Below are 13,023 nucleotides of genomic sequence, written 5' to 3' on the forward strand. Positions count from 1 at the left end.
ACCCTCTCTTCCTCCCCCCCACCATTCTTCTTCTTCTACTTTACTGAAAATCAAGATATTTTGTCATGAAAAATAACTTAGTGAAAAAAAAATGACTTTTAGAAAAAGGAATGCAAAACCAAGATTAAGGAGTTTCAAAGATGAAATGAAAAGAATAAAATGAAAGATGTGAGAAAAGAAATGGGGAAAACTATACACAGACAAAGAAGAAAAGCAAGAGTAATAGGTTCACAGAAAAGAAAGGAAAGGGTATGGATAAAGGTTTAAAAAAATTCAATATAAATAAGTTTAACCCCCAGGTGTGGTGGTGCATTCCTATGATCCCAGTGGCTCAGGAGGCTGAGGCAGGAAGATCATGAGTTCAAAGCCAGCCTCAGCAACATGAGATGCTAAGCAACCCAGTAGAACCTGTCCCTAAATAAAATACAAAACAGAACAGGGGATATGTCTCAGTGATAGAGTGCCCCTGAGTTCAATCTCCAGTACCCCAAAATTTAAAAAATTAGTATATTTAACCAATAGTTAAAATTGATTTTAGGAATAAAATAGGCATAGAAATCAGTCAAAAGGGTGTAATTAGTGTTTACCCAACAAAAAGTTGACCAGGAAAAGTATGTATTTAAAGAAAAAATTTTAAGATTTTCATGGGACTGGGGTTGTGACTCAGTGGTAGAGTGCTTGTCTCGCATGTGTGGAGCACTGGGTTTGATCATTAGAACCACATAAATAAATAAATAAAATAAAGGGATTGTGTCCATTTACAACTAAAATGTTTTTTAAAAAGACTTTCCTGAAATAAAGATATACACTTACACAGATTTTCTAGATTAACAATAAGATCACACCTTGCTAAACCCATCATAAACTTTTAGCTCTGTAAGTTGAAATACATTTGATACATCTAAAGTACCAAACACTATAGCTTAGCAACTTACAGGACACTGTAGAATATCAACCTTTTCCCCTTGAGATCTTGGAGCTGACTGAGAGCCACAGCTCTGGGTGCAGCTGCCTTTGCTTCACTTTAGAGCTGAAAAATCCTAAGTCTAATCATTGTAAGTCAGGAATAACCTGTGTATCTAAAAAGGAACCATATCCCAGGAAAGAAATGGGTTTAAATCAATTAAAACTAGAGAAAGTCCTAAAAAGTTTGTTATTGAACTTAAATAGTAATATATTTCTATTGATAACCAGATCCCTTCTTTCTCCCCCCAAATCAAACCACCTCCAAGTGATTTAGAATTATTTAAGTTACTTAACATTTTTCATTGCTTACCAGTTATTATTTTAATTAAATCTATTTGAATGTACATGTGAGTTGGAAATCGAACAAATGACCAGACAAATGAAATTTTTAGAGAATAGGAAATACAATGACCAGTTGTGTAAAAACTCAGGGAGAACTCAGTTGTGTAACCATCCAGTCCTGGGATTTTCTTGGTTGGAAGGCTTCTGATGGTATCCTCAATTTCCTTACTTGAAATTGATTTGTTTAAATTGTGTATATCATTCTGATTTAATTTGGGCATATGATATGCCTCTAGAAATTTGTCAATACCTTCAATATTTGCTCTTTTATTGGAATACAAATTTTCAAAATAATTTCTAATTATGTTCTGTATTTCTGTACTATCTGTCATAATATTTCCTTTTCATCACAGATGTTAGTATTTTGAGTTTTCTATCTCCTTCTCTTCATTAGCATGGCTAATGTTTAATAATTTTATTTATTTGTTTATAATGAATCAACTTTTGTTTGACAAAATTTTTTTCAATTGTTTCTTTGTTTCAATTTCATTGATTTCAGCTCTGATTTCAAATGATTCCAAAACCAGACAAAGCCACATCAAAGAAAGAAAACTTCAGACCAATATCTCTAATGAATATAGATGGAAAAATAAATAAAATTCTGGCAAATCAAATACAAAAAGATAGTGCACCATGATCAAATAGGGTTCATCCCAGGGATGCAAGGTTGGTTCAACATATGGAAATCAATAAATGTAACTCATCACATCAATAGACTTAAAGATAAGAACCATATGGTCATCTCAATAGATGCAGAGAAAGCATTTTTAAAAATGCACCATTTCATGTTCAAAACACTAAGAAAACTAGAGCTATCAGGAACATACTTCAACATTGGAAAGTCTATCTATGCTAAGCCCCAGGCCAACGGCATTCTAAATAGAGACAAATTGAAAGCATTTCCTGTAAGAACTGGAATGAGACAGGGATGTCCTCTTTCACCTCTTCTATATAACATAGTTCCTGAAACTCTATCCAGAGCAATCAGACAGATGAAAGAAATTAAAGGAATCTAAACAGGAAAAGAAGTGCCCAAATTATCACTCTTCGCAGACGACAAGAGTCTATATCTAGAAGACCCAAAAAATTCCACCAGAAATCTCCTAAAACTAATAAATGAATTCAGCAAAGCAGCTGGATATAAAATCAACACCCAAAAATCAAAGGCATTTCTGTACATCAGAGACAAATCCTCAGAAAGAGAAACTAGGAAATCCACCCCATTTACAATAGCTTCAAAAAAATAAAATACTTGGGAATCAACTGAACAAAAGTGGTGAAAGACCTCTACAATGAAAACCACAGCATGCTAAAGAAAGAAGATGGGAAAATCTCCCTTGTTCTTGGATAGGCAGAATTAATATTGTCAAAATAACCATACTACCAAAAGCACTATACAGATTCAATGCAATCCCAATCAAAATCCTAGTGACATACCTCATAAATATAGAAAAAGCAATCATGAAATTCATCTAGAAAAATAAGAGACCCAGAATAACCAAAGCAATCCTTAGCAAGATGAGTGAAGCAGGTGGCATTACTGTTCCAGACCTTAAACTATACTACAGAACAATGGTAACAAAAACAGCATGGTATTGGCACCAAGTTAGAACTATAGAACAATGGTACAGAATAGAGGACACAGAGAATAATGCAGATAATTACAGTTGTCTAATATTATATTAGACAAAGGCGCCAACAACATGCAATGGAGAAAACATAGCCTCTTCAAAAAATAATGCCGGGAAAACTGGAAATCCATATGTAACTAAATGAAATTAAACCTCTATCTCTCACTATACACAAAGCTCAACTCAAAAGTTTATCAAGGACCTAGGAATTAAACCAGAAACCTTGTTCCTAATGGAAGAAAAAGTAGGCCCAAATATCCATCATGTAGGATTAGGCACCAACTTCCTTTATAAGACTCTTACAGCACAAGAATTAAAACCACGGATCAATAAATGGGATGGATTCAACCTCAAAAGCTTCTTCTCAACAAAAGAAACAATCAGTGAGGTAAAGAGAGAGCCTACAGAATGGGAGCAAATCTTTACCACAAGCACATCAGATGGAGCACTAATCTCTAGGATACATAAAGCATTCAAAAATATTAACACCAAAAAAAAAAAAAACCTAATCAGTAAATGAGCCAAGGAATTAAACGGACACTTCTCAAAATAGGATGTTCATTCAATCAACAAATATATGGAAAAATGTTCAACAGCTCTAGCAATTCGAAAAATGCAAATCAAACCTACTCTAAGATTTCATCTCACTCCAGTCAGAATGGCAGCTATCAAGAATACAAACAACAATAAGTGTTGGCAAGGATGTGGGGGAAAGGCACACTCATACACTGCTGGTAGGGACTGCATATTGGTGCAGCCAGTCTGGAAAGCAGTATGGAGATTCCTTGGAAAGCTTGGAATGGAGCCAACATTTGACCCAGCTATCCCACTCCTCGGTCTATACCCAAAGGACTTAAAATCAGCATACTGTAGAAACACAGCCACATTAATATTTATAGCTGCTCAATTCACAATAACTAAACTGTGGAATGAAACTAGATGCCCCTCAATAGATGAATGGATAAATAAACAATGGTATATATACACAACGGAATATTACTCAGCATTAAGAGAGAATAAAATTATGGCAATTACAGGTAAATGGATGGAGTTGGAGAATATCATGCTAAGCAAATTAAGCCAAACCCAAAAACCAAGGGACTGATATTCTGATAAGTGGGTGCTGATCTATAATGGGGGGGGGCTGTTGAGAATGGAGGAACTTTGATTGAGCCAAGGGTAGGGAGAGAAGGGGAGGGGAGATGGGAGTAGGAAAGATATTGGAATGAGACAGACATCACTAGCCTAGGTACATGTATGACTGTACATGTGGTGTGATTCTACATAATGGAAAAAACATAAAGTTGTGCTCCATTTGTGTACAATGAATTGAAAAGCTTTCTGCTTTTATATAACTGATTGGAACTAATACAAAATAAGCTAAAAAACCCCACCTCACTTCTTTGTAAATTAGCCAGTCTGTGGTCTTCCATTGTAGCAATAAAAACCAGAGAAAGACAGGGCTCCTGAGGGAAGCAGAGATCAGGAGCTCAGGGTTGAGCACCAGAGCCAGACACACTACCTCCCATGGAGAGCTTGCTTCCCTCCAGACCCACGGAGAGAACAAACCAAGGCAATTCCTCCTGATGGATGTTTGAAAGCAGGTCACTGGGAGGGACTACTGCTGGTACACTGTCCTCTGGCTAACAGGTTCTTTAACTCCCATCTTGTTCCTTTCATTTCTTTGTTACTAATAATCATATCTTACTTTTCAAACTCCACAGAATATTATTCCAATAGATGCTGTCATGAAGCTGCAGTATGAAGAAATCCATGGCCTGACTCACTTGAGCAGCCAAGTAGGATCTAGGCTCCCTTGTCCAGGCTTCACATACTCCCCCAGAGGGCCCAGAAAAGGCCCTGTCCCCAGCAAATAAATGGTATGTTTGGTAAAAACAAAACAAAACAAAAAATCCTTGCTGCCCCTAGGTTTCAACTCTGGATGGAAGAGCTCTATATGCCAGGGCAGTGCCAGAGCATACACTACATGCTGCCTGTAACCACAGGATGCACAGGACAGAGCAGAGAGCATCAGCACTCCACAAGTTAGCAGGTAAAACAGAGAGCCTGATATTTCAAAAAAAAAATAGGAGGAAAGCAACATTTCCTGTATACACCTGCTTTTAAAATTATAGCTTAAAAGCTATGCTTCAAGTGAGTAAGTAAATAAATAAGAATAGAACTTATTTATAAAAAAAAAAGTTAGAAGTCCCAGTCTCATAAATAAGTCTAGGTCATATAAGTCCTAGTCTTATAAATAAGTCAAGTCTAGTCTTTAGCAAGAACATCTCATTACACAAATCAAAAAAGTACATTAGGTTTACAAGGCATACATGTGGAAAAGGAGTTTCCTATCTTCAATATCATCCTCCCCAGCCCAGTAGTAGTAATAAGCCCTTTCCCTGGTAATTGGTAAAAATTTGATTTGGGGACCTGCATTCACATTTTTGCCTTCAGTGTGGTTTAGATTAATAGTACCCAATACATTTCATAATTTAATTATAATCTTTCTTTATGATACCATCTTTATGAAATCCTTCTTTCTAAAACAACAAAAAACAATCATCTTCTTTGGTGTTGGAGGGATTGAACCCAGAACTGCATACCTGGTAGGCAAGTGTTCTACCACTGAAATACACTCTCACCCATTAAAAAAAAAATCAGTTTTGGGTTGGGGCTGGGGCTCATTGGCAGAGAGCTCACCTGGCATGCATGACAACCAGAGCTATATCCTCATCACCACATAAAAATAAAATAAAGGTATTCTGTCCATCTACAACCAAAAAAATATATATTAAAATAAATCAGTTTTGATACCTTCCTAATGTGTCAAGATATGTGAGCTCAACATGGTAGAAAGGTGTCAAAGCTGATTTGACACCTGAAGTAGTTGGATGTAACCTGACTTTTGCTGTAAAGATATTAATTACCAACATAGAATAAGGTAAAAATTATAAGATGTTCCCTAAGTAGAAGACACCTTACCAACAAGGTTATCTTTCTTCCCAATCCTCTATTGGTCTTAAACTATAATTTCATTTTTTTGACTTACAACATTAGCTAGAAACTCAGTAAGATGTTAAAAAGGAGTAGCAGGAGAGGATACCCTTGACTGTTCATGATCTTAGTGAGAAAGTTTCAAGTTTATTATCATTAAAAATGAGGTAGGGGTGATATGGCAGGTGGCAGGAGCAGAACATCAGAAAATGAAGGATATAGTCACTGCCAAAGCAGCAGCCCTCATTCAACTCCAAGAAGAAAATAAAAAATTGCCCACCAAATTGAAAATAGTGATCAAGATATGTTTAGAGAAACTCTGCAGAATTTATCTCATATCATTAGAGAAAAAGACATTGAAATAGATGTACTAAGTCAGAAATCTCAGTCTTTATTGGAAGTTTTACGAATCTCTGGCACTGGTCATGAGGTTCCAGGTGTTAATAGTCATCAGTTCGAGGAGCTCCTACAACAATGTGATGAATTAAAACAGCAAGTGAAAAAAATGGAGGAATGGAAACTACAGGTAATGACAGATCTCCAAAATCTGCATCATAAGTCAGCCCAACACGAGAAAGACCTTGTTCAACTTGAAGCCCAAGTTTTGGTTGACAGTGGTAACAGTTCTAAATTAGAAGCAGACTACACTGGCCTCATCCACTGTTATGAGCTGAACGAAATCAAACTCAAACATTTTGGGCACATATTAGGCCAGGTGCAGCTGTACCTAGGGCAACTTTGCAGCAGCAAAAATCTCTTTTTAGGAAAATTTGATATGATTACACCCCAGCTCTCCTCTACCTCATCAACTTACTCCCAGTCAGCAGAGGTCAAAGAGCTGAGAAAATCACTGCAAGAAAAAGAGGCCACCATTAAGGAGCTCTCCAGGAGAATTACCATAGGTTGTCTGTTGTAACTGCTGCCACCTCCAAGAGAGAAAAGACAGAACATGAACAAACTGATTCTGCAATTAAACAGCTCAAGGAAAAACAAGATCTGTTACAAAATTTACTGAAAGAAAAAGACCTCTTAATTCAAGCCAAAAGTGATCAGATACTTTCTTCAAATGCGAAGTTCACTAACAAAGTGATTGAAAATGAGTTGTTGAGGCAAGCAATAACAAACCTCAAGGAGAGAATATTAATTGTAGAAATGGACATTTCTCAACTAAAAGGGGGAAATGTAAAAATAGTATAAACATCCAAAGAAAAGGAAATGGAGTATCAAGCATTACAAGAGATGAACTTGAAGTTCTCTGTGATGCTGCGAGAACAAGAGTTGGAGTACAAGTTGATGAAGGAGAAAGCTCTTGCCTTTGAGAAACTGTTACGAGAAATGGAACAGCGCAAGGCTGGGGAATTAAATCAGCTTTTAAATGCAGTTGAATCCATGCAGGAGAAGACCATTCTATGTCATCAGGAGACAGACCAACTCACCTTGTCCCTAAAGAGCAAACAGATGGAAAAGAGGATCCTCCAGCAAGAGGTTTAACACTTATGTGACAAAGAATTACACTTAAATCAGGAGGTACAAAGACTGAGGAGCCATCTTTTAGAATCAGAAGATTCTTACACCCAGGAAACTTGGGCTGCAGAGAAGACAGAGATGAACCTGACAGAGAAAGTCACACTATTGGAAAAAAAAAGCTACTTTCCTCTTCTAATTCAAGTCATCAAGCCAGTGTGCAGGTAGTAGAGTCCCTGCAGAAATAGGTGTGCTTACTCTCCCAAGAGAGATATGAGAATGCACTGCAGCTTTCGCTCTACCAGGAACAAGGAAAGCAGTATGCCATGTCATTAACTAACCTGTAGATGGTTCTAGAGCGTTTCCAACAAGAATAAAAAGCTATGTATTTGGCTGAATTAGAAAAGGAAAGACAACATATAACCAAATGGAAGGAAAAGGCAGAAAACCTAGAAAGAGAGGCATTATTATTACAGGAACATTTGGATGAAGCCAATGGTGTGTTGGATTCAGCAACCAGACTTACACAACAGTTACATCTAAAGGAAGAACAGATTGAAGGACTTAAAAGGCAAAATGAGCTCCAACAAGAAATGTTGAATGATGCACAAAAGAAATTGATGGACTCAGAAAATGGCACAGAAGGAAAAGTGGACAAAGCCCTAATGAGAAACCTGTTCATTGGGCTTTTCCATACACTGAAAAGTAAGCGTCATGAAGTGTTACAGTTAATGGAAAGCATCCTGGACATTCAAAAGAGGGAAATGGAGCAGTTGTTGAATGGAGATGATGGTGGTGTTACTAAGTGGATGATGGGTTGGCTTAGAGGAGGATCAAAAAATGTCCCCAGCACATCTTTGAGACTGAATGAGCAATGTCTGCTTAATAGTTCTTTTTCAGAACTTTTTGTTAAATTTCTGGAAACAGAATCTACTTCATGTGTTCCACCACCAAAACTTTCTGCTCCTGCCATGAAATGTCTAGACTCCAGAGGAAGGAGAAAGGAAGGTGAGAATGTACCAAGAAGTTTGAAAGATGCAGCAGAATTCAGAGCTGGTAGAAGAGCAGCTGTGAATCCATTCTTGGCACCACATTCTGCGGCTGTGCCACTCATTAGCCTAGATGGACTTGGACCTGGTGGGCCTGGGAATCTCCTTTTGAATCCCGTCGCAGACTTCATGCCCACCTTTACACCATTGCCAGTGTCCCCCGACAATAGCGCCAGGGTTGTACTAAAGGACCTTTTAAAGCAGTAGGTGATTCTCAAGGCAGAGATGATTTAGCACTTTAAAGAAGCCATAAACACTTTTTACTTTTACAAAGTGGCCTTTTTGAAAAGAAGTCATGTATTTGCTGGGAAAAAGAAAAAGAAAAAAGTTGGTATATAGAGCTACAGGTATTTTGACTCCTCCTCCCCCCCCCCCGTTTTTTTGGTGTGTGTGTTTTTGCTGTAGCAGTTAAAAAATTTATTTTTGTTTGTTTGCTGTAGCATTCTTTTTATATAAAATTTTGTTTTGATGCTATCAGGTAATCAATAGCAATAAAAACTATAGCTCCAACCTCTTTTTTATGATTATATGTGTTAAATGTAATTATATTAAGATAAAAATAATTCATTTATAACAGAAAAGAAGAAAGATCCAACCCATATGAAAAAGATATATATCTCAGAATTTGGGCTATATGCAAACAAAATATGATGTAGCAAAGTTGTGAATTCTTTAGTTTATAAAAGAAAACATTGTATAACTATTAAAAGAAAATTATAGCAGCCTGTGAGCTGGGCAAGTCCCCAACGCTGGGGAGAAGTCACTCAAGCCCAAGGGAGGAAAGTGGAGGGAAGGAGCCAAGGCCCGTGGAGTGACTGGGCCACTGGGGGCAAGTTCCTGGTGCAAGCCCAGGCCAGGCCCCTGCATTTCCAGGTGAAACACAACAGTTGGCACGAGCCCCACCCTTTGCGGAATTCTGGTGCTTGGGTCATAATTGACACCACAGCACTCTAGGAGGTTCAAAGTGGAGGTGGATACAGACGGAGGTGGCTCACTGAAATTGCTGAGATGTCGTCCTGGTTTAGAGGCCTAGGGTCTGGCTTGGGCCACTCCTTGGGTCAGGTCGGGGGCAGCTTGGCGTCCCTCACTTACCCTAACTACTTTCAGTTGCCTGAAAGCAAGACAGTTTGCACTACAAGATGTGTTGTCCACACTACAGTCAGTACATTCAGGAGCTGGTGGTATACCAGCAACCACTGAATGGTCTTTATATGGTTATGGGATCAGTCATCTTTGTTCACCTTTTCCTGATGATGACATGGACCTCAGTGATATCATTTCATCACAACAAGAAATCAACAGACTGTCAATTGAAGTTTCAAGACTTGAATCTCAAGTTAGCCATTAGAGGGATATATATAGCTCAGGCAAAGGGAACACATAATTCTGATCAAAGTGAAATGTGCAAACTACAAAATGCTATTAAGGTACTTGAACAAAACCAAAGTCAACGCCTTGATAATAATCAAGAGGAAATGTCAGTTTTGCAGAATGCACATCAACAGAAACTGGCAGAGATAAGATGCCGGTATCAAGAGGAATTAAATGACAAGAAAGAACTGAAAATCTGGTATATCGAGGTGACTCAGGAGTTACAGTAACTGATGAGTCTAAAATATGTGAGATGCAAAAAACTAATCAGGTTCTACAAACTAAAAACGTAGAGTCTGCAACAAACATGGAAGAACTTAAGGATCAAATAAAAAACATAAATAAAAAAATTATCTTTGGCAGAAAATGACAGACGCCTTGAAGAGAGAGAAAGAACAGCTCAGTATGGAAAAGTAACAAATAATTGAACAGTGTGAAAACTTGAAGCTGGAATGTAGTCAATTGCAGCCTTCTGTAATGGAGCAGAAAGATGAGGAAATTAAGAATTTGCAGAAAACCATTGATAAAAGCGCAGTTGCAGGAAGACATGCACAACACTCAGACAATTCTGATATTTTTCAAGAAACAAAAGTTAAAAGCCTTCCTATAGAAAATGGAAGTGAAAAACACGACCTGTATAACTATGAAACTGAAAAATTAGTGAAAGGAATCCAAGAATAAGAACTTGAGACTCAATTTCTAAATGAAAAGAATATATCCTTAACCAAACAGATTGATCAGCTGTCCAAAGATGAAGTTGGTAAACTCACTCAAGTTATCCAGCAGGAAGACGTGGAGATACAAGCTCTTCAGGCTAAAATTTATTCAGGTTCCTACACCCAGGATGTCATTTCCCTTCAGCAGCAACTGCAGACCCTCACTATGGAAAGGGAACAAATATTAGCTGTTTTGAATGAGAAGACAAAAGAAAATACCCAACTGCAAGCAGAACATCAGAAAATGAAGGATATACTCGCTGCCAGAGAAGCAGCCCTCATCCAACTTCAAGAAGAAAATAAAAAATTGTCCACCAAATTTGAAAATAGTGATCAAGATATGTTTAGAGAAACTCTGGAGAATTTATCTCATATCATTAGAGAAAAAGACATTGAAATAGATGCACTAAGTCAGAAATCTCAGACTTTTTTGGAAGTTTTACGAACCTCTGGCACTGGTCATGAGGTTGGAGGTGAGTTCGAAGAGCTCCTACAAGAACAGGCTGAATTAAAACAGTAAGTGAAAAAAATGGAGGAATGGAAATTTGATTTTCAAGCTCATTTAGGATAGGGACATGTGGTTTATCTTTTAAACCTCAAGCAATTTACAAATAGAAAAGAAAATATGAGTTGTGGCTTCTTTAAATAGTGCAGATAATGGACCTGAAGCAAATATTAATCATCTTTAGAAGAATTTGTATCAAAAGGCTGAGAACAAGATTTCCCACACCAGTCCCCTACAACTCTGCATATGTGGTTCCCTGTGATTTCATAATGCGTATAGGTTGATGTGATGACCACCACAACAGCCACCAGACACACTTGCATCCTAAGGATCAGTGAAATCACCTCCTTGCACCAGCACCAACTGTTTAGAACTTAAGAATTTTTTACCAGCCCATTATTAAAAAAATCCTGACTTGAGGCTTACGTGAATGAGGATGTTCATATTTATACTTTGAAGTTGTACATTGAAGAGCTTTTTCTTGCAGATTTTGTCAATGTAGCTATGCCTTAGAAAGAGAAACATTTGTATAGCAAGAAAATGTGAAAACAAGTCGAGTTCAAATATATAAAGAGCTCTGGCTTCAATTAGAGCGAAATTTGATTGTCAATTTTGCTGTGATTACAGTATACTTCTAATGTATTTAGGAGACTGGAAGTTTTGATTATGTGTTGATAGTTAAAACTTGTTTTTCTGAAAAATTAACAGGTGACACTGCTTCACACAGTGTCTCCTCTCTTCTTAGCTAACTTATTTAAATTGCCATTCTTCTGTACATTGTAAAGGAAGTTCCCATAGCAATTCATATAAGAAATGTTCAACGGTCTCCCGAGCTCTGCCTGGTTGACATCATAGATGCTCCTCTACTTAACCCCACCATAAATTGAAAACATCTCAAATTGAAAATGCACATACCACACCACGTGCCTAGAAGCACAGTGGTCTGCAGTGTGCTACTTGCTTCCCCCCAAGATCCTGTGGCTCATGGGGAGCTGCCACTCACTGCTGCTGCCCCATCAAGAGGGTGTTGCGCTGCATATTGCTAGCCTGGGACAAATGAAAATTCAAAATCTGAAGTATGAATTCTATGGGACATGTCCTACTTTTGAACTAACATAAAATTGAAAAATCTTTTTTTAAATAACAAGCATTTTTAGCTATTATTATAATTAAGTTAAAGCATTTATCTGTCCTCTGGCTTATTTAGCCATCTTCCTATAAGGATGAAAGAGTTATCCCAATTGCTTTCACATTACATAAGAACTTAGAGATTTACATCCCTGTGTATGTGGTTCTCTGTGATTTCATCATGTATATAGGCTTATGTGACGACCGCCACAACAGCCTCAAGACACACTTGCATCCTAAGGATCAGTGAAATCACGTCCTTGAACCAGCACCAGCTGTTTAGAACTTAAGAATAAGAGTATTTCTGAAATTTTTTATAAGTACATTATAAAAAATCCTGATTGAAGCTTAATTGTATGAGTATGTTCACATTTATACTTTGAAGTTGTACATTGAAAAGCTTTTTCTTGCAGATTTTGTCAACGTATATGTCTTAGAAATAAAAACATTTGTCTTTTTATACTATGCCATATTTCTTGAATTTTTGGCTCATGGTTTCTTACCATTTTCACTGTGTGGTCTACATTCTTTTCAGGGTTATATATTTTGTCTCCATTTTTTGAGGTCCTATCTTTCAAGTGGTCTAATCTGTTGGTGGTGCTTTCAATTGAACTTTTAATTTGATTTATTGTTTCTTTCATTTTAAGTATTTCTGTTAAGGATCTTCTGCTGTGCTGGCTATGGATTCTAATAATGTATCTTGATTTATTTGGGGCACTTTCTTCCCTTGTCTTTTCATATTGCTTGTGTGTCTTCCCTTCTAGCACTGTGGATCCTAGGCATTACTATTTTTACCCTATAGGCTTACAGTGCCCCTGCAGGAATCCAATCCCTCTCCTTTGAGGTGAAGGTTA

The 13,023-nt window shown here is 37.3% G+C and overlaps 1 protein-coding gene across 1 annotated transcript in view; it reads left to right on the forward strand.

Moving 5' to 3' along the window:
• The window catches only part of LOC124097225 (checkpoint protein HUS1), a 177,108-nt gene extending 164,474 nt beyond the window's left edge, over positions 1 to 12,634 (forward strand). The window contains exon 64 of the mRNA XM_058582002.1: positions 1,808 to 12,634. Within this exon, the coding sequence (XP_058437985.1) occupies positions 1,808 to 1,813 (6 nt within the window). The 3' untranslated portion in view covers positions 1,814 to 12,634. The remainder of the gene's footprint in view (positions 1 to 1,807) is intronic.
• The last annotated feature ends 389 nt before the right edge of the window (positions 12,635 to 13,023 follow it).

This window comes from Marmota monax, unplaced genomic scaffold (assembly GCF_021218885.2).
Source record: "Marmota monax isolate L192 unplaced genomic scaffold, Marmota_monax_Labrador192_F-V1.1 WCK01_AAM20220418_F8-fsc00342, whole genome shotgun sequence".
NCBI classification, from domain to species: domain Eukaryota; kingdom Metazoa; phylum Chordata; class Mammalia; order Rodentia; family Sciuridae; genus Marmota; species Marmota monax.